Source organism: Bacillus rossius (assembly GCF_032445375.1).
Source record: "Bacillus rossius redtenbacheri isolate Brsri chromosome 9 unlocalized genomic scaffold, Brsri_v3 Brsri_v3_scf9_1, whole genome shotgun sequence".
NCBI classification, from domain to species: domain Eukaryota; kingdom Metazoa; phylum Arthropoda; class Insecta; order Phasmatodea; family Bacillidae; genus Bacillus; species Bacillus rossius.
Window position 1 is genome coordinate 9,317,589 of NW_026962012.1, and position 23,584 is coordinate 9,341,172.

The following is a 23,584-nucleotide window of genomic DNA, read 5'->3' on the forward strand; positions in this document are numbered from 1 at the left end:
ATTTGTAGTAGTTTTCAGCATTTAAAATATTTTCATTTTTATCTTTGCAAGTTCACTACGATCCCGTCAACGACCTAGATATTTTCTAGGTTGTTGGTTTCCGTGATGCGCTTCCCGGGAAATTTTGTTTTGTTAGGTTAGATACTCTTCATGAACAGGCAACACACGATGCAATGGCGAACGTAGGCGAACGTGATGTGATCTAACAAAACAAAATAACTGCGTCGATAAGTAGTGTGAACATTCTTTTCTAAACAACATTCAACGGTATCTTGAGTAAATCGTAAAGAATAAATTTACAAAATTACTTATTCTATACTATCATGCGTGATATTTGGTTAAGGAATGTTTTATAAATAAAGGTTAGGATTCGGATTTTATTCCTTCAACAAGCCTTGTCAGAAGCTATTGTTTACGGTAATTGTGTTATGGTGGCTATTTTCAAAAAAAATACTTTGAGGAATGTGTGTTCAAGCCATTTTGTTGCATTCTATAGTGGTTTTTCGCCCGATAATGGCAATTTTACCGCGATTTCGCAAATATAGCATTTATAACAACAATTAGTAAAAAATCGCATCTAACCTCAAAATTCGCAAAAAAATCGCATCTATCGCAAATTGCGAATTTTTCCGGCCCCTACATATTTCTAATTTGTAAAAAAATACTTTGTTACGTTGTTTCTGTTCCAATCTCAAACTTTGTCTACACACATAATACCTTTAATAAACAGTAAAAAAACTTAGACGAGGAATTTCCAAATTATACTTTATTAATAAACAAACATCGTTCTTTGTATCGTAAATTCATTGAATATGCGCGCGCATGCGTAAAATATACGAGAAATGCGAGTAACAAAATGCAGCCGTGTGTAACGTTTCGTTACTGGTTACTAGACGGCACACCCGTTACTCAGTAACGAATACATTCGGTTTGCTACAGCTCTATTTGCTGTCCCTCTTTGTTCCGTGAGTGCTGTAAGTAAATTCAAAATTTAATGAGGATTATTCATTATATTACTGAACGATCTTTATGAAATGCCATTTTTATGTTTAAAATATAGTACCAAATAAAATTTGAAGCCCAAATAGTACAATACTATCATTCTGGATCCATGAATTAAAACTAATGCAGCCGAAATCGCACATGACGACTACTGGCACAAACATGTGACGAACACTGGCAAACACGAAAATTTGCATGACGACTACTGGCTCGAAATCACACTTTTTTCAAAATTATAAATCTACAAAAATAATTTGTGTTTATCGAAGAGAGTTGGATAGCATTGTAGAGTAAAGTTTGAGGTTAAAAACAAACATGTAGGGGCAGTAATACACCTACAAGGTTATTTACACAATTTTTTTTTTATAAAACTCTTCTTAGCATGACGACTACTGGTACATCTACCTTATTGTAATTTTAAGTATTCAATTTATTGCTCTCATAAATGCTAAAAAGTTGTTTGGAAACCTGCCAAGATAGGCTATCTTTGTAGTTGTGTTAGATCTTTATTTCTGTGGTTGTTAATAAATAATATGTGTATTACTTAATTCTTTTTAAAAGTATACTTTTCTTCAGTAATGTAAAATGAGAGAATTGGCTAAATCTTGTTTTTAAAAATGCTACAAAATGCTAAATTTCAAATTCAAAATGCTAAATGTTATTATTTTAAATGCTATAAATGACCATCTCTAGATATCACCGATTTGGTTTCTTTTTTTTGTCATTCAACTGTATTATGGTTCCACATAAATATATATGTATATTTACAAATATTTGTGTATATATACACACATACATACACACACTACTCTCTCGATTATCCGGGCTTGGATTATATGGTTTTAGGGTTAAAATTAGTTTAATTAATTATTATCTGGTTGCATTCTAAAACTGTAAAAAAAAGATGGCAACGCTCCAACACACTTCTTTGCTTAGCCGTTCAATATTTTTAACCACCCTGTTACAGTGTCTGGAAGCTGTTTGGTTCGACGCTTTCACCCTTTCGCATTGCCCACCTCCTGAGCTGTAACGTTTGTAACACTCCAATCCTAAGGGATGCCCTAACTGCTACGTTTCCTCTCCAGTCACCAGTCTCGTTCCTTTTATGTGCCATTACGCTACTTTCTGCCCGCCTGTTGGCCCAGCAGGCGCCGTGAGAGAGGTCACTAGCTGGCATTCGGCTGGAGAAAAGGACACAGATAAAATCTAAAAACAAACTAGCCAGTGCACAGTTTGCGCAATGTTAATATCTTCATGTGTCGATCATTACAAGTTTTCATGACACCAACCATATGGTTTTCTCATGCTATTTATTTTCCATGCTAGTTACTGCAACATTTCACGACTTAACACTGAAGCCACGGCTCCGCAATATGCGCACGTGTTGCTGCATCCATCTTTGATTCATAGAAACTTTCCTTGTTAGGTGTTGAAAGCACGCCTCTGAGAATTAGTGTACAGAAGTGCTACTTATATATTCCTGCCTCATGGCACTAGTTTCTCTGCGAGCCAGTTTTACAAAAGGACAAGGAACTGAGAAGAAAGAATAATTTGCTGCAGAGGGGTAAAAAATATTAAATACAAGGAAGGAGTGGGGTGACTGCCACTTCTCCAGCAGATGGAAAAAGACCGAGAAAGACAGCATGGCGAGACTGTGCTGTGTTGTTTACATCCCAATCCAATGTGAGAGAGTACACGAATACTTCACTTGTGTTTAGTATTATACTTAATACAAATAAATGGTGCAAAATAAATCCAAGGCGGGCCGTAACGTGGAACGGATTACCCACCCTTATTGCGGGCAATGGGAGGTTCCAATTAACAGAAGTTTACTGTATATCATTATTTTTCAACTTTTTTTCTTGGACTCCTGTGTAGCGTAAAAAAATTTCACTGTATAATGATAATCAACTCATGCATGCCATATGAAATATTTGAGGATAGTTTGATATTTGAGGAGCCGAACCTGGTGAGCTGCAGCGAGGACTCCTGCCACAGCTGCAGCTTCCCGGCCTTGGTCAGCACGAGCACTCGCAGCTGCTGCCCGCCGCGGTCCATCAGCACGCCGGCGTCCAGCCGGGAGTCCAGGTGGCCCCCCACCACCTCCACCTTCTCCACGTCCAGCTGCCTGCGCCAACCACCGACCACCACCCGTCACCCTCGCCGCCCCACCCACACCTGGCCGACACTGCAGCTCTACCACGTGCTGAATGGTTCTGCACCTCCACAATGAAACCTTTGTGCATCAGTAACATCATTCAGTGCATCATTAGTCGAAGCTTCGCACAGGCCTTATATATAAACTACATATTCTCATTTTGTCAGCAATAACACACTACAATAAAACCAAAAGATCCAAACATGCCTGCAACTTGCGTCGGTTGTGGTGTTATGCTTACCCTCTAATGGCACATTGAGTTTTCTGAAGTAGCTTGGCTTCTGGGTTGTAGCCGTATCCTTGGCAAATAATAATTCACCGACGTTTCGGTCGACATTGCAGTCGCCATCATCAGGGAGCAGTTACCTATCGAAACGTCGGTGAATTACTTGCCAAGTTCACGGCTACAACCCAGAATCCAAGCTACTTCAGACAATTGCCGTGAAAGCCTGCAAACATTATCATCGAGTTTCAGTTGGTATGGCAACGGAACAATGGCAGAATAATAAATGGTAAAATTGTCACAATTTATTTTTACTAGAATATTAAAATATTAAATGTATCTTAGGAACAAAATTCAATCAACCCACTATATTATAAATTTAATATTATACATCTTAAGTAAAATATTTATTTTGTTTGGTTTTCATTCCTGTTTTGGTTTGATTAATAATATTTAAAATTCTGATTCTTGATGTTTTGAAATTCGACGAACCAATGAGAATAGTTTGTTCATTGCTATTCAAAACTATTCCTGTTTACAAATATTCACACACTTAATTTCTCACTTTGATAAATTTTCATTTTGAAATTGAACATTCAATTCTGCCAGGAAGCAAATCAAAAAGTCTAAATTTAAGATTTCAATTTACCAACCACTAAAATTTTACTTGTTCAAATAGCACCCATTTTTAGACAAAAAGGCTATATTAAAAAAAAGTTATTTGGCATGTTTTACAGTTGATAAAATATTTTAAGTTATTTTCGATCATTACTATTCCAAATTGAAACACAAAACCAAAACTCCATAGGTTTGTATCGACGTGAGGGTTTTCAATTTTTATGTAAGGGTACATTAGCCTATGTTTCACTATGTTCAGTTTGATCTGAAATGTATTAATAAAAGTTATATTCCGCATTGGAAAATACCTAGATGCTATCTTGCGGCACTGGTATTCATGCAATACGTAGATGTCGCCCCTCTTCATTACTACAACAGTGGCTCCATCACTCGCCGCTACATGCGTGATGTTGCAGTCTTTGTGGTTCAGTGATGACACCTAAATTAACAAAAAAAAATTAGTAACACGATGCAGCCTAAACTCAGTCAGTGCATAACTTTTTCCAAGTGAGACACACAAAAAACCTGCAATGTGTAGTCATTGTAAAAAATCCTTAAGTTCCTAACACAATGCATCACAAAATCAGTAATTGCCTTCAAAATTCATTGAAACTAAGTAGAGCTGTACCGATTCACAAATTTTTGCCGATATACTTATTCAACTGTTGCCGATAAACAGATATGCAGTTTCAACTGTTGCAGATACACTGATATGCTGATTCAACTGTTGCCGATTCACCGACTCCAAACTGATACAAAAGAACACACATTCTAGTTGAAATTTTTTTATAAATTTACTAAATTACTCAAAATGTCTCATTTTTAGAAAAGCATGCAATGCTGACACAAATGTATGTTAGTTTATAAACAAAACATAAACTCTCCTTTTTATATTCATATTTTTAGCTCATTTTCATTTGTATGTTGACGACCAGTTAGTTGCTTATTGAAACAAGAATTTACTAATGGAGGCTGGAAAATTTAATTATTTAATAAGTAATTACATAAAATAAGATTATGTTATAATAGGTGATTATGAAATATTTTGATTGACAAAATACGAAGTTAAAAAATTCAATTTTTAAATTCAATTTTTTAACTTCGTACTGCCGAATTGCGAGACTTAGTACATGATTATAATTCAAGAATGGCAATACTAATACCAAATTAACACATGCAGTGGCAAAAATTCATACTACCAAATATTCATATGTAAATGCATTTCATGTGGTAGCTTTGCACAAGAAACAGTTAAAGTACTTTACGTTACGTGAAGGCTTATATTATTGTGTTATTTTATTTAAATTCCATTTAAAAAACTTTAATTAAGTTAGTTAAAAATGTCTCCGTCATAATATTATAAACATTTATTTGTAGTTCAATAGTTGGTATTTTTCATTGTTTTTAGTGGTACCATGCACGAGAAAAAAACAAGTTTTTGTTCTTATCTAATTTTACCGTGCTGGTGACATATTTATTTACAATGCTTTATATTCAAGAACGTTATTAAAACATAGGATGTTTTTAGGTTTGATATATATGGCTGGCACACGTAGCTAAGCAATGATGAGAGCTCAAAGTATGTAGTAGTACGAAAAGTGAACAGGGTATTGGTGAAGTTTTAGGTTATGACAAGCACTTTTTTCAATAATATCGGCCAAAATTGAACGAGCATATCGTGAATCGGCAGAAATGTAGATTCAACTAAATCTGCAAAATCGGCTTCTGCCAATTGGTATCGGTACAGCTCTAGTTCCTGGGAAAAATTTGGGACTTTTTTTAATATTTGAGTTTAACTTGATAGGATGAAATTTACATTCTAATAAAAATTACATTCACTGGAAACCTTACTAATAATGCATTGTGCGCAAAACAATTTACAAAAATGCCAGCCACAATAAATTTATGCAAGCAAAACCATCTGCTCAAAAGTTACAATAACAGACTGCAAGGAAAAAAATGAATAATTTTTTTTTTTTAACTTACCTGGGTATATTTTTCATCTTAAAGAAGAAAGAAGAGCAACTGCTTGGTAATCAAAAAGGCTATAGGCCAGAAAAAGTTTGGAAACAGCTGATGTACACACAAGGCTAGAAATAAATATGCTAGCATGGGAATAGAAAGCTTTCCCATTTTATCATCACATGTGTGATGCATTTTGAATTCTTAAACAACTGTATTTGTACGTTAAGACATCTCCAACAGTTTCCCAGATGTATATTTCAGTGTAAATAATGATAATCATCACACAACATAGATTAATACAGATCAGTGTGCTGGCACAAAGCATGTAACATGCGTATTATATTAATGTCTCATATGTTTGAACGTCTTTATAGAATACAAGCAGTTGATGGAATTAACTACTAAGCTTAAATTAATTTAACATTTAAATAAACTTCTATATAATATATTTTATTTTCATTAAAAAGGAAAATAAAATTTTTAAAACCTAGCTTTTATTAAGTGATGGATGCCAGGAATTCACCACAAAAAAAAATAAAAATAAACTTTTCGACTAATTATAGCCTTGAGTGCTCATTAAATGTATAAAACAAATTACTGAACCTGTGTGACCATGTGTGTCAAATAAACTCGCTACAAGGATGATGTTTGTTTCTGGCGACACTCGGTCGGTGTGGGATTCCCCGCAACTGACCAGCCGCGGCAGGACAACGGAGCGCTCCTGGGCGGCGCGGGGGTGCCCCAGCTGGCCGGCGTTCAGGCCGCACGTCAGCAGCGCGGCGCTGCCCCAGACGACCGTGTGGAAGCGTGCCGCGCAGACCCCCCGCACCTCCCCCGCGGCCCTGGTGGCCTTCTGCGCCAGCGGGCGGGGGGTCAGCAGGTGGGCGGGGGGAGGGGCGTGGCCCAGCTGGTGGTGGGTGTTCAGGCCGCACGTCAGCACCTGCCAGCACGGCACACACGCTGCTCCCAGCATCCGGGCACAGTCATCACATCACGCCAAATACTAGACTCTGGAAAATAATTAACAATCTTTACTAAACCATAAATTAATACCTAGTTTAAAAATTATAAAAATGTAAAATCCACTTATAAATTAGAAAAACTTTACAAAAGACCAGACATATTAAAATTTGATAATGCTGTAAGATTGGATTCTTGAATTTCCTTGGGGATAAATTTGTTTTTATATCACTCCTAATAAGTTGAAATGCAATCAGCCTAACTGGATGTGTTCAAGATTTATTGCATGAAATGTTGTTAAAGAGACAATATTACGGACTTGGTATTAAGTTTTTTTTCCCCCATAATAAATAAATATCACGTCGTAATTCCAGTTAATGGAATTCTGAATCAATAATAATTACAGATAATCTGAAATACCTAGTTTATAGCAATGAAATTCCAACACAAACAGACCTGAACACTAATGACTAGAATCATAAGTGTTAGGATAGAGCATGCTGCGACATAATTAATGTCACCTTTTACCCAGTCATAGCCACACTGTCACGTTTAAAATTTAAGGGAATAGTGCTTTACCACATCTGAGGATGATTAGTAAGAATGAATTAGAATCACTGTCACCAGCCATTTCCATGAAATTAAAACCTGTTTCCACAATGCAAATACTACACTTCAGCCAATAGTTTTGGCAACTCCACCCATCATGGAGCATACCATGAGCTGTAAAAATAAGGCCTCACCCCATTACCATGTAATCATACAGATGTGTTACAAAACTGATTAGAACCTTAACCCAAAAATTTTTATTCCTGATTTTAGTGTTTAAATAATGTTTTAGAGGTCTTCGGGTAGTAAATTTTTAAGCCGGGTCGGGTCGGGTCGGATAATTGCACAAAAAATTTGGGGTCGGGTCGGGTATTGTCTTTCTAACATACCTGATGAAACTGGAAATTGTTATTGCAAAATGTTTTTACTGTATCTTAAATACACTTAAAAAAATTAATAAATATAAGTTAAAACATTATATCCAATTATAAAATCAGCATTGCTCAACATGAATTTTTTTTGCAATTCAAATAAAAAACAACCCTATCAAACAGTTTTTACTTAGCCTAATTTTTGATTTTTATGCAAAAAAACCCAGTTCTTCTACATGTTCTGCTGACAGCCGTTCCCGCCTGTGTGTCACAACATTGCTAGCACTTGAGAACACACGCTCACTGGATACTTCTGTGGCAGGTATTCGCAAATAATGATTTGCTGTTTTGGCGATGCTTGGAAAACGGCTTATTGTAGTTAAAATATTAAAACATTATTTTAGCATTTAAAAACGTGTTCAAATCAGCAAGTAAAACCTCGCTCGTACGGCCCCCGGTTCGTACGTACACCTCGGTCGTACGTACAGATTTTCGAAAAAATAAATTAAAATTGAATATGAAAAATTGTAAGAACGTTAAAGTTAGGTAATTAAAATACAGTCCCATCCTGCAGCGTTCAGAACAAATACGGGCTACTTTAGACATACGCATTGCGCCACACTAAAAATTAAAAAAAGGGGGCGGCAAATTGATGTAAATTACCGTCAATAGCGCGCCGTGCGCGGAGAAAGGTCATTCATTGTACTCGATCAGCTGTTGCTACGGCGCGGCGTGGCCGCCGGCTGGCTCTCTCTGTTCTTTGAGCTGCGCATGTGCAGTACTCTCCGCTCAGACTCGTGACCTTCCATCAGCAGCCAGCCAATAGATGCGAGCTTAGCGGAAAAAAATATAAGCTCCACCTCCCGTGTACCAGTTCTAATACCAGTTTATTGGTATACGCACCAGTTTTCTCGCTGCCATGACGTGTTCAAGTTTACGTTCATCTTGATGTCTTGATACCAATAATTCATTATTTACGATCCCCAGAAATACAGTAGAGCTTCATTATAAAGAACACGAAGGGACCAAAATTATGGCAGTTTGTTATAATGAAGTTCTTTATACCGAAATCACAATGATTGCCTGTTTTGGGGTTTTGAACATAACTCGATCTTGTTAAAAAACAAAGTAGAAAATCTAATACCAATATGAGTGGTACAAGCATCAATTACTTTAACAGCTATACTTTGGGATCAAGATACATACTACATACATACATACATACTAGTATGTATATGTACAATACAGAAATATGTAGGTAAGTTGTTTGCCAAAGCAGTAAGCCTACCTTTGGAATCAAGACAAGCTGTTTGCAAAAATGCTGTAATAAACCAAAAATATAAAATTTAAAAGTTAGGATTTTTTTTTTTTACATTTTATTGTCTTTCAAACTGGATCGCTGGGTGAGAATTGTGGATAATTTTGATTTGGAGATACCTAACTTTTTAGCCACATCAGTCTTTTTAGCCACATCAGTCTTTTTATTTTCTTTATCTACTGCTTTTAACATTTCAAGTCGTTTCCTAGAAGACATGTTCAGTTGTACGGTTTTTTAAACTATAAAAACAAATGCACCCTACACATGTAAAAATAAGTTATACATGTAGTATAGCCACGTTTCTGGGAAGCCTACAACTCACGTAGTTTCGGTTCCCTGCAAGAATTTGCGAAGATTTCCGTTTTGCGTTTTGGTATTAACGCCACTTCAGCCACTAAGGGCCGGTTTCACCAACAGAGATAAACTTAATGGAAAATCGAGATATTTTTATCGAGATAAAAAGTTAAACTTGAATTTTAATCGCGATGATCTTGTGTCCGTTTCACCACGACTTATCCTCTTCCCAGATAATCGAGATAATAATATCTCGATATTCATTATAAAATCCCGATTTTCTTTTTGAAATCTCGATGTTCGGAAGAAAAGTAAACAAATATCGCGAGTAGGTTTGTTGTTATTCAAGTCGTGTAGCGATAATAAAGATAATGGAAGCTAAAGAAAACACTTGTTCCGCCAAAAAACCACGAAATAAGAATTTATCACCAGAAGAAAAAATTGTTTTGTTAGATTTGGTGACAGAACATTTTAACATAATTGAAAATAAGCGCACGGATGCAGTAACACAACAGAACAAATTGAAACAGTGGCAAATTATTGCAAGTAGTTTCAACTGTGTGTCAGGAGTCCATCACAGGTCTGCAGATAACCTGAAATCTGTTTGGGAAAATCTGAAGAAGACGACACGGAAACAGTATGCAGACGAAAAAGTTCAGATGGTAACTGGGACAGGTATGTTTTGTATAAAAATATTTTCAACTTGTATTACAAAATGTAACATTTTATTTTGTGACTTACTATACAAAGTGAAAGGAAGTGGTTTAATATATTTTTACAAATGGCAATGTACATTGACAATTAATTTAATTAAATTGAATACATTGTTTTTTTCAGGTGGAGGACCCCCCACAAAGTGTACAAATGACCCTATTTTGGGCCGCGTATATACTTTAATAAAACCTGTAGTTAAAGGACACAATAATATCTTTGACTCAGACTCAGATGCAGTAATGGTCAATACATTACAATGCATAAGTAAGTACAGTATTCCTACAAAGTAATGGTTTTTCATAGCCTTCTCCTTCAGTACATTTTTCTGTGTAGTAAATGATGTAGATGATTGATTAAAATAATTTTGATCAGTTTCATTCTTACATAAAAGAAGTCTCATATTTGGTCGAACATTGGAAATGTTAGACCTATATGTATTATTTTGTTAAACCGTTAAGTTGTTGTGCTTATAACATCACATGTGAACTAACCAGAATAGTATTGTTCCAGGTGAATCAAACAACACAGAAGAAAATGCAGTCGTAGAGCTGGAAATAGGTTCGATGGTGGACATTGCTACCCTGGAGACTCAAACTAGTGTAAAGTAGCAGACATTACAAAGCAGTTTAAAATGTTAATAACATTAACGTAACAAAGAAACTTAACAGTACGATGAATGTTTACATTTTTCACATAACAGTGTCTTCTTTTTTTTTTTTTCAGCAGACACTTCTTAATGGAGACTGGTCCCACTACACTCCCTCAATGCTCAGAGGCCCCATATGTCCTGCTCTTGTACCACAAAATAATGCCAGTTCAACATCATCAGTTTGACCAGTGATATTCCCTTGTGTCAAAGAAACGGTTATGGTAAGCACTGAGCAAGGCAACTGTGAAAGTACTTCAAGAGACCATATTCCCGATAATAGTAACAATGTTGCAAAATCAGTCCTTGAGTGTCAGTTGCCAAACATCGCGGGGAAGTCTTCCTGGACTCAGAGACGGCGGCCAAAATTGCAGTCCAGCAAGAACAATGAAATAAGTGCCCTCCATAAAGCTAAAATTGAACTAATTGAATTATGTAAGAAATATGCAACAGAAGAAAATGAAGCTATGAAAGAACTGCGTCAAGTGAGATTGCAACAAGAACAAGAAAGGCTGAATCATGAAAAGCTACAGACTGAATTTATGACTCTACAGATTAAAAAACTAAAGAAAGAATTGGATGGTTTATAATTTTATGTTTTATGTAATTTGTATACAATTTTTCTTTGTAACTCTATTTACAATGAGCATTTCAAAGCATCTGATTTCGTATATTTGTAATGAAACATAGTTCTATTGAAAATCATTATCTATATATATATTTGATATTTGTAGCATTACTAATTATTTGACTAATAACAATTATACATAAAACCATTTTACAGTTTTTGTCCCTTGATCCTTGCTGCAACATCTTCACGAATTTGTTGATGATTTTTTCTCGAGGCCATCTACAACAAACTGAGACAACAAAAATTATTAAATATGATAGGAGTTTGTATATGCAATCGGATAAATTTAATATTATTTGTTCTTACCTTCTGAAATAGTTCTCAATTAATGACCGTCTCACTACATCATATCTGGCCCTTCTCTCCACATTTCCTTCTTGATCCCTAATGTAACCTTCCTCCAGCAGTTCAGTCCACGGTTTTTCACAAATAATGTTAGGATCATCTGGTGGAATTTCTTCGCCGGCTCGTATCAAAATATTATGCAGCACTGCAGTTGCCACAATGATTGGGAAAGCATTCTCTAGGCTGACTTTCAGTCCTAAAGCTAAGACTGGAAAGCGCCGTTTCCAGCATCCAAACATTCGTTCTACTGGATTCCTAGATCGTATTTGCGATTCGTTGTAAAGATGTTCCTGACGACTTGTGGGATTGTTCAATGGAGACATTAGATATTTGTTACAACCATAGCCTGAATCCACAAGCAATACCGAATCTCCATATGCTCCTCTTTCAAAGAATGCTCTTCTATTACTGTTATTAAAGACTGTACTATCGTGTGTGGATCCAGGCCATCTGGCAACAATATCTTTGAATTCCACATTTGGGTCACAAATGGCTTGAATATTGATAGAAAAGTACCCTTTTCTATTTCTGTACAACTCTGCATTTTCTCCTCCTGAAAAAAAATATTTTCTGTATTAACAATATGCCTTGACATATCATTCACTTTGAACCTATGCTCAATGATATTCTTAACAAACCTGGTGACTGTATTCTGACATGGGTGCAATCCATTGCACCAATAGCCCTGGGAAATTTTGCAATCTGATAAAATTTCATTTGGGCCGAATGAATTTCTTCTCTGGTCTCAGGAAATCTTATGAATTGAGGCCGAAGAGCAGCGATTGCGCAACTAACCCTGTGGATTATTCTGTGTGCTGTGGGTTTACTACAACCAACGTAGTCCCCAACAGACAGCTGGTTACATCCCGTTGCATAAAAACGAAGTGTTGCAAGAAGTTGATTCATGGGTGAAACTGACATGTTCCTAAAAGTAAAAATAAATACTGTTAGTAATCTAGATTTAATTAGAAAATTTAAATGGATGTTTAGAATCAAATAAACCTACCTGTCAGAAGGGAACTCTAGTTGGTTTTCAATATGTTCAAGTACAAACATAGCCGATTGTTTAGAAAGACGAAAGTGAATCTTGAAATCATCCTCGTCATACAATTCAAAATAATCGCTTCTTTCCTGAATCCATCGTGGCCGACGTTCGCGAAAATGTTCTTCATCATCACTGTCCTCAAGAATTAAATTATACATCGCCCGAGCCATATTTCCTCCAAAAATATAATGCATGCTGTGATGTGTTTGTTGATTTTTACATCTTTATCCAGATATTCTCACTTTATCCACCAAATTCCGAGGTTTAAGTATTCTATCTCGATAATATCAGAAAATCGAGATAAAGTGTGTGATGAAACACAACAACTAGAACATCGAGATATTTTTGAACTTTATCTCGATAAAATAGCATTATCCCTGTTGGTGAAACCGGCCCTAAATCAGAAGATCAAGCATGTTGTGACTAACCTAACACAACCCTTCGATTTTTATAATTTCAATTTTTGAGAGAAATCCGAAGTTGCACGAACGTGCTAGGGAACCGAAACTATGTGAGTTGTGGGCTACCGCACGTTTCTCAAACAATAAACAAGAAAACGACCAGAGATGTGTGTGTAGCAATACTTTATGATGTAGCACTTCGCATCGGTTAAACACGTCGTGCGAGCATAGAACAAAGAGTAATGTCAGCGAACACCACAATGCAGCGCTTTTAGTCGCTACACTAGTTTTGTGCATTAATTTCAACACTAGTCCATTGCAGTCATCTATGGCGCGTATCAAAATAAATAAGATGGCAGTTTGTGGGTGAATGGCGACGATTTTATCCGTTTGTCGTTTACCGTGCCGGGCAGAAAAGTGTTCGTTCAAATGAATATTTATAGAATATTTAAAAAATTTGAACGAGAAAATTCGTACTAGTGAAATTTTTTTACGTTATGTTATATGGACGTCTGACGGGACCAAAGGCATAGTTCGTAGTAATGAATTGTTCGCTCTAATGAAGTTCGTTAAAACGGTGTTTTACTGTAAATGGTTAGTATAAAAAATATGCGTCAACTGTACAATACTTACGAAATTATAAAATCAGTATAAAACAGTTACCAAGACTCCACTAATTTTATCTTGTGAAGTTTATGTCTCGTACCAGTATTTTTTGGCTAAGTTGTGACATAAAAACAGTATCAGACAAGCAGCCACGTAATATTCCCGACATTCCTGTTACGTTTATACATTCGTGAGTTTACGTTTTTCCCTCGTGCATTTTAGATTGTCTGCTGCTATAATTACTAGGACTTTTACATGCCTAGACTTAAATTATTACATGTTTAGAAATAAAAACAACTTTCCATGTTATAAAATATGTATATTTTGCGATTTAAAATGTTCATTGCCGACTATAAACGTTACGTTTTTCACGATGTTTTTAGGCCTACTAGCTAATTTTATCTAGACTTTTAAGTACCCACGGTATTGGTATTTTTTTTTTATTTGAGCAAATATATTGTGTGTTCAGCATAATATATAGACACGGCAGGTCATTTCCCGTGGCAGCAGGACACGGCAATGGCAAGTTAACCAAGATTTTTTTTTTCTTTATTAGACGTCCGACCCGAAAATTTTCGGGTATAAAAAGTGCCCGACCCGAGCCACGGGTAATTTAACTTTCCCGAAAAATACCCGGAAAGACGGGTACCCGCCGACCTCTATAATGTTTACATATAAACAAATTTCCATAAGTTAAGAATTGTCTATAAAACTGGTATTTTGTGAGCCTCATGAGCTCATAGTTTAGTTTTGTAGCATTTCTTTTCATGCAATACGGATCTCAAAAAATACTAGATGAAATTTGCTAAGTTTTGGTGTAGTGAAAGTCATATACGTGAACTATTTAAAGACATAATTTAAAAATTTTAAAAATTTACCAGTAATATTTGTGCACGGTCATAAAATCAGCTAATTTCACTTTTATATAAAAACTGCAAAAATTTACTTTAAAGCGTAAATGGATGGTATGCCATAAAAAAAACATAACTTCCCTGTAACTATGTATTTTTCTTAAAATTTATTTTAAACCAATATTTTTAACATGTGCATATGATTTATCGATATATATTAATCAAAACATATAATAACTTTCATATGTTCAATTATGTACAGAAAATTATTTCTGAAATAAATATTATTTGAAAATTCCTGCTGTGCATCTGTATTTCTACTACAGTCCTTTCCAAGAACTATGGTATATTAATAAAACATTATAAAATTTAGTTTGACCGTAATACAGACTAATTTCTTGAATAGTATTCTGTTAGGTAAAATCAAATTTTTATCTTTAAATATCTCACCAAAAGCAATTTAGTAAATTAATGCAGGGCTGCCACCACTTTGAAAACAATATCCTTGATTGAAATGTGAAATATCCTGTAATATCCTTGTTTTGAATATAAAATATCCTGAAAAATCCTGTTCATTAAAAAATTCAAAAAAATATGGAATTTTTATGAAAATTACTTGATCATAATGTACGTAACTATACTTCAATCAAAACAATTCAATTTTTAACACTTTATACAGGTATTTACACACACACGTAGCCTACACTTCACCACTGGCAGTATTTAAATATCACTTTTTCAGATGTTTTGCCCTATTCCTCATTTCTTCTGTTGGCTGGAATTCTGCCATATTCTTCCTAGAAGAGATATGCAACAAAGCATTTAGCATTGGCGATTCAAGCCATGACCTGTGCGCTGTCTTGATAAGGCTGAGCTTACTAAATATCATTTCCACCCCTGCATTGCAAGTTTACAAAGCAGTGGAAAACATGTTTTCCCATTAATTTCATACTATGACACTTTATGCCAGGCCTGCCACCAAATTAGGTTCCTAAATGGTCTTTACAGCATTTAAAAATCCTGTAAAATTTATAGCCGTAATTGACATAATTTATTTTTCGTGGTAATTTTAAATATACATACATTGCATTCCAAAACATAATTTTAAAAAAATCAAATGAATGTAAATAATTTTTAAGATTTGCCACTTACTTTACAAAACTAATAGTTGGTATCACAATAAAATGAAAAGAAATTTAAAAATTTCTCTTCAGTATAGGCTTTGGTGCTTTTCTTATTTACAAACTATAAATACATCCATACAACTGAAGTTATTTACAAGTTTAAAAAAAAAAAATGTATTTCACATCATTAACTAGCTACTTTTTCATGTTCTGTGCTCTTTTCCGCATCTCGTCAGTGGGCTTGAAAGCCAGACCTGCAGATGTTCTCATTCTGCAATGCAACAGCGCATTTAACATTGGTGATTCCATTGACGATCTGTGAACAGTTTTAACCATCTTGAGATTGCAGAAAAAACCCTTTCCACAGCAGATTTTCTCCAGTTGCAGCACCACTCAAAGCCATTACTTTGTACAAATGAGTTTCAACAATCTCAGATGGAAAGAACCTTGCTAACACTACAACCTGCCTAGTGACTGTAACATCAGTTGATTCATCAATCATCAGTGTGAAAAATTGTGTTTTCATTGCATAGGTAACATAATCTGCAGCTGATGTACCCAAAGATTGAATAATTATCTGGCTAGTTTTAGTGCGAGAACAAGGAAAGTTTCTTGCGATTTCACTATCTGGAACCATTTACGGGGCAAGTTTCATGAAATTATCACTGAGTTTCACAGATAAATTGTTTTCACAAACGAAGTTCGCCCATAACAGTTCCGCATCAATTATTTTGTTTGGTTTGGTTACAAAACTTGTCAAAGAAAACTCTGATCAGCAGCTCGTTGGTTTTTCGCATGAACTTGCGTCTTCAAGCCGCCCTTTGTCACGTTCAGTTCTGAGTTGCAAGTCAAACAAACGGCGGAAAATTCAGTTTTGCCACGCCTCAACCATTTCAATTCTTGCTCCCATTCTTTACGATAACGCTGTTTATAAAATGATCTGTCCGGTGAAGCCTTTCGTTTTTTCTCCATCACAATCAAGCTAAGACCAAAACTACAACTTAAATCACGTAAGAAGTTTGTAAACAAATGCCGCACCTAAAACAATGTAATGGCAAAAAAAGACCAATGTTTACTGACGCCATGACACTTCTTAGCGTTTAACTCAACAAACAAAAAACATTTCCCCGAAACCATAGATATTGTACTTCATGAAGCGCTATTTGGGAGTAAATGTTTTTGGTTTGTGGTTAAGGGATTGGAAGTTCCATGGCGCTACACGTAATGTGTGTGTTTGCTTTACTGTTGGATGCTTGTATGGTTTGACAACTTCAAATTGGTAGTTGAATGTAAATATTTACACGAACAAAATTCAAATATGAAAATATCGGCGAAGCGTCGTAAATATCCGTGAATGTCGCCGTTTATCCGTTAGTCCGTTTTAAGCTTCAAATATCCGTGAAAACGGATAAAATCCGTAAAAACGGCAGGCCTGAATTAATGTGTCTTGGCTACTATATTTGATTTCTGGGCGATTTGTCTCTAATTTGTATTCTTTGAAATGTTGTGCCTTTCAGAAAAAAATTATATTACAAAGTAACACCATTTTCTTATTTACGTTTTAACACTCTTCCACAAGTGTTGAGGTTCACACTCAAAGCCAGAGTCTGGCATGTCTAGCAGCGAAGAGTAAGTTAGGTAGCTGATTTCTTCAAACAACAGAAAGGCAGGAATGAATGACCTCACTTCCAAGAATGTCTCTACCTGCTAGCAATTTAGGCAACATGGCAGCCCACCCCCTTTCTGTCACGGGACTTGGGAGATTATCTTACACGGGAATGCCCAAACCTAATAGAAAGAGAGGTCCCACGCGCGAGAGAGACGGAGATACGAGCGCTCCTTGCTACCTGAACAGTACCACTAGCGCAGACATGCGGAATTCTCCAACAGTCCAACAAACCCCGCGCCGTTAAGTAAAATTGACATTTAGAAATATTAAATGCTTTTCCGAATTTCCTATTGATGTATGAAAATTAGGTTATCGAAATTCTTTATTGCACCTGGTCAAACATATTGTGATATGTTAGACATTTGTAAATAGGATGGGAAATATCTCTTTGATCATTGTGTGTGCTACATCTTACTAAGAATAACATCATTATGCTTACCTAAAAGCTCTCTTCATCGAAAAACAAGTGGATGAAAATCACTGCAAAGCTATACTGACTAATAGCACACGTGCATCACCTGCCCGCTCTCCATCAGCAGCACGGTGTGGTCCCGGCCCGCGCTGGCCAGCACGCACGCATCATGCAGGCCCGTGGCCTGGCTGACGGGCAGCTTCACCGGGCACGGCATCAGGAACGCCTTCTCCGAGTCCAGCCCCAGGCGCCCGCCCTGGCCGTGCCCGCACGAGAACACCCGCCCGTCGTGCGCCACGAACATCGAGTGAAACTTGTGCATCACCACCTGCACGACACAGGGTAACTAGCAGTGTGTTCACGATGCTTGATGACATGTTTGTGTTGTAACACTTGAAGGTGACCAGATTTTATCTTCATAATGAATTTTTGCTAACAAATTTTAATATGTTTATTTATCTAACTATGTACGTGTATAGATCTATACTTGTTTTCTGAAATGCTGTCATTGAAAGAAAAAATTACTAATATTTTAATGATGTTTTTAATTTTTTTATGTAATTGGTCATGTTCACCCCCAGTGGGGTGAATGTGACCATTAAGTTTATTTTCATTGTAATTTTCACCTTGCTAGTATTAGGGTTAAGTAAGAGAAACACCAAAAAAATTATTTTGAGAAAAAAATCTTATTTTGAATTTTTACTCTTTAATAAAAAATATATAAACAATTTAGAACAAAATAAAGTGTTATTTATTTAGACTGCCAATAATGAAAACTCAAGTGAACAGATTTATTTACCCACCTATCAATATTAAGGTGACTTCACTTAAAATACTTGTGCGCAAAACTGGAAAATAATTGAATTTATATTTTATAAACATTATCATTTAGGCTATTCCAGAATATGACTGATGGTTATTTCCTAAAATAGAGGAACCTACAAGTTATGAAAACAGCCAATAACCAAAAATATATTTTTATTAGTATAATAAAACATGTAACTGATATGTGAAGTAAACCTTAAAATAATAGAAAAAATAGACCAAACAACGACAGGTAAGCTACTGGAAATAACAATTGAAACTATATGTTAGTAAACATTGAACGGCATTTCCATTCTAGTTCATTCTGCTATCACTTTTTCTTGGAACACATAATGGCCTCGTTTGTTTAGTTTATAAGGAGGCAGAACTGTTTTCTGAATTAGACACTTCTCAACATAAATTACTAGACATTGGGGTGAACATGACCATGTGGTCATCTTCACCCCAAAATGCTAAATAAACTGCACAGTTTCAATAAAATTAGTTTACCTTAGAAATTTTTATTTATTTGGCAATTTTTATTATTTACTTACTCTTCTATCCTCTCAAATCAGCAAACATAGCAATTTTATTTGCAATTATTTTTTTATCATACCCGGCAGCAATAAAGTATTAACAACATTATTAATAATAACAAATAGTTCTTGGTTTTTATTTGTTTCTAAATTTCTGTCTAAAATTGTAATTTCAGTCCCAAAATCACTTCTTTTAAGAGAAACTCTCCTAGATTTTAAAACATAACCACATAAATTTTTATCTTCATTGCCTGGATTGTGTCAGGCCAACAAAACAAATTTCATAAAAATGGTCAACTTCACCCCACTGGTCAACTTCACCCCAACTGACGGTACTTTTAAACAATTAACTGAGGATATTTATGTTGCTGATGGTTTCTTATTGTTTTAATAATTCATATTCATGGTCTCATTTATTACGCATAGTTATTTAAAATATTTTACTTGTACTTGAATATTAATTATTAATTTTGGTTAGATTTTTCATTACTTTTACTTATTTCTCATTTTTTTTTCTCTTCAATTTTTTTTTTTAATCAGTTATCATTAATATGTATATTAATTATGTTTTTACAATTATAAAGCACACTCTGGGCAGTAAGACTGACATTCTAGAAGTTTTAAAAAGAAAGGGAGACAGAGTTGTGACACTCTTGTCACCAGCAAGTTATTTTCAACGCCTCAAGTTAGTGCGTTGCTGGACTAACCCAGCACATGGGCGCACAACTGCGCAGCAATGAACTAGAACTTTCGCTGGACGCTGCCTCGCCTGCCAATCAGGGAGAGCCATGCAGTAGTGTGATGTGTCCATCAAAACTTTCAGAAAAATACTTTCGCAGCATAACATTCCATATATGGTCATTTTTCTGAATCATGTCCTGTGATTGGTCAGTTGGCACATGGGGTTGCCTCCCCTTTGTTTACGCCCTTGTAAGGGAAGACAACTTTGTTGTCCCTTCAGTTGTCACTCAATTGTCACCGTGTGAGGTTGCGTGACGGCAACTCGCGTCATCATGCTTTAAGTCGGTGAGACCGCAAATTTCACGCCTGCTGATCGGGGCCCAGACTGAGTTTAACCTTTTTCGTACATCTAAATAACTTTTCTGTTTTTTTTTTGTAATAATTTGTAATTGGACCCCAGGCTGACCCCTGATCAGAACACCCCCCCCCCCCCCCCCCACCAAAACTCGAGAGAATTACCTGGAATTTTTATACTTCTGGTTAAAAGATGAATCAAGGGATGTTATTTTTTTATGTAGGATTGAGCGATAAGAAACAAGTGAAATGAAATGGAACTGTAGGTTGTGAGTCACCATGTTTTTCTTTTGGTGACTAAGAATAAATCAAAATACTGTTCAAACAACTTTTATTTTTTTAATGACTAAATAACTCAAATTACGGTGAAAAGATACAAAATTAATTCTTGAAATTCTCAACTAATAAAAAATACAATCGATTTCCTAAGTTGTATTAAAGTTCTTTGATAAAAGTTTTTAATTAGATACTATCAAATACACTAGACACTAATACCAGATAGCTCTAACCTTTTTGTGTGAAAACCTAGAATTCAATAGATGGCAGAAGGTATGCCCAGTATCAACAATTTATCTGTTTAATAATCATGGTACCAACATTACAACAAAAATATATTTTCTCTTCGACAAACTTTTTTTTAATCATTATACATATTTGTGGGGGGAAATAAGCCACCATTGCTTCAAATTTCCTAAAAAGAATTTAACCATGTTTGGCTCAATTCACCAATAAAATATTTTGTACGGTATTCATAACTCTTGCTGCTAGGTTATTTTCCCACAATGTTCAAAGTTTAAGTCATATAGAGCTGTCCGATATTAGTCTCTAGTAGATTTGGTACCGTTTTCAGAATTTTTTTTATCAGACACCACTTCAATGAAAGACGAGAATATATTCTTAAACAACATTACTCAAATTACTAAAGAAGACAGTCTATTACTTCAACTGCTATGGAGCTTTCAGAACTTTTCACACAAGAAACACCAAAAATATTCTACACACAATATCAAAATGGCAATGTTCACGGCATCATTGGTGCCATGCAGAAATAACGAACTATGTGGGTTAGTAGAGTTTACGAAGTTAACTTAAATTGAATCATAAATGCAACAGCATTTTGGTATTATAAATTTAAAAAATTAGTATTTTGTATTCGTTACCTGTTAATGAATTTTTTTTAAATTATACTATTCCCGACATTACTGGAAGTGGTAGAGGCTAGACTATGATAAGCAGATTAAATAAGGGAGGAGATTGAAAGATTTGCGTGAGATAGCAAGTACGGAAGCTGGCTGGAGGCGGCACGAGCGAACCTGCTTGACGCTGATGTTCTGCTTGCGGAACAGGTCCAGCAGCTCCGGCTGGGGCCGACTCGCCTGGGTCCCCGTCCCCAGGGTGTAGTTGGCGTTGGTGCCCCAAATGTACACTTCACACGGCCCGTTCAGATCGTAACTTACTATTGGCAAGCGATCTTTCATCGCGATCTCCAACGGGGTCAGGTCTTCGAAATCCATTGCAGTGATGCTCGCACCAAGCTGCGGAACAAAGAACCCTCTCTGAAACGCAACCACGAGACCCAATAATTCACAGTAGGTACATTGGTTGGACTTTTAATGTATATAGGTTTTAAAAATAACCAGCAGATAATTAGATGCATTTAGTACTTGCATTACACTTTTTAATTTTAGTACTGGAACCACAACGGAGTATTGGCCAGATCAATAACCTCCAACCCTTATGATCCAACTACAATAACTAGCAGTAAATGTTACACCGCAAGACATATTTGTTTTATTTTAATACCCTTCAATACAATTTGACTATCTGTGTGGGTTGCACAGTAACATTATACTCCTTAACACTGAAACACAAATTCCTAACATATGTGGAACTACGATATGATCCTAGAAAAGAACAAAGCCTCTAAATAAGGTGAAACCAATATATATAGATAACAAAAAATAAATATTTATTCACTTTTAATTTTATGAAATGATTGTTTTCTGGTATGTCAGTAGACACCACGTATTGCAATTTAAATACTCAATAAAACTTTTTTTTATTTACTTGTATACCTACTATAATATATTTACATTGATCCTTGCTAACATTTTCACATTAACACCACAATGGTGATTACAATACAAAATTGCACACAACATCCCTTCATAATTTACCATATAAGGTAAGTGCCCCGGTACTCGTCACTGCTCCAATGGTCGTCACTAGCAACTTCAAATGTAAATAATAGTGAAGTAGCTCAATATATCGCCAACTTAAATATTGACAAAAATTTGGTCGACGTTCTAGCTGAAATTACCACAATAGTTTTCGGAACAAACACTATTTTCAATCAAAAAAAGTCCGTGCATCAAAAGTTCGTAGAGCAGTGAAGATAAATAGGGGAATTCCTATACTAAAACACTAAGGACGTTAGTGCAGATTTTTACTTCTAATTCTGTAATTTTTCATGTTTATTCGTGATGTTTTGTGCTGAATGTGTTAGTTAAATGTTCTTGAAGAGGTGAAAGTGTTTATTTAAAAAAATTCGTTTTCTTTGTATGATTTAGTTAGGGTGACGAAAACTGGATCAATAAAAACCTTGTATTGCTAGTGTTCGTCATACCTGACGAGCACTGGTACATTTAATATTTTATTTAAAGTTGTGCTAAGTTACACCCTAAAGTTCTTAAATAATATTGGTTTCGTTGTTGTTAATAGACAAAGTACGTTATTACGATCAGATCCAGTAGTCGTCACCTATGACGACTTCCGATGCATGTGTATGACGACTTCTGGGTCGGAAATTACTTTACTTTATTGATTGCAAAAATTGTGTAGGCATTGTTGTTTACATTAATTTAGGGGTCATTCAATATATATTTTGACATTGATAAGTAAACTAAACATTGTAATGTGTCTCGTTCTTTAATTACAGGGCAAAATGCCAAAACGGAAAATACTGTTGTATGAAGAGTCAGCCATGGAAGCTGCTCTTAAAGATGTAGCGAATGGTATGAGTATAAAATGAGCAGCGGAAAAAAATAGTGTGCCAAGGAACACATTGTCCGATAAACACAAAGGCAAATCGCCCTTGGGTAGGAAGATGGGCGGGCCCTGATTCATTTTTATATTTTACTTGTGATACCGCATAACATGCTATGTTATGTTGCAGCAACGAATTGAGTCGTATTGCGTACGCGTACAGTATGACGTCGCGTAAATAATAATAAATAGAATATAAACAATTAACAATATTTGATAATTAAACAGTTTTTGTTAACCAAGAAACAATTAAATCTCATTA

The 23,584-nt window shown here is 35.5% G+C and overlaps 2 protein-coding genes across 2 annotated transcripts in view; one reads left to right on the plus strand and one right to left on the minus strand.

The window, feature by feature from the left end:
- The window catches only part of LOC134542629 (inhibitor of Bruton tyrosine kinase), a 115,793-nt gene that overhangs the window by 79,117 nt on the left and 13,092 nt on the right, over positions 1–23,584 (minus strand). Inside the window, exons 3-7 of the mRNA XM_063387027.1 lie at positions 21,591–21,812; positions 18,009–18,230; positions 6,661–6,906; positions 4,310–4,440; positions 2,969–3,130 (exon numbers count right to left, since the gene is read on the minus strand). Coding sequence (XP_063243097.1) covers positions 2,969–3,130; positions 4,310–4,440; positions 6,661–6,906; positions 18,009–18,230; positions 21,591–21,812 — 983 coding nt within the window. The remainder of the gene's footprint in view (positions 1–2,968; positions 3,131–4,309; positions 4,441–6,660; positions 6,907–18,008; positions 18,231–21,590; positions 21,813–23,584) is intronic.
- Positions 9,570–11,498, plus strand: LOC134542632 (uncharacterized). Its single transcript, XM_063387029.1, has 4 exons — positions 9,570–10,133; positions 10,296–10,436; positions 10,683–10,771; positions 10,899–11,498. Exons 1-4 carry the CDS (start codon positions 9,830–9,832, stop codon positions 11,004–11,006), a joined length of 642 nt encoding a protein of 213 aa, XP_063243099.1. The 5' UTR covers positions 9,570–9,829; the 3' UTR covers positions 11,007–11,498.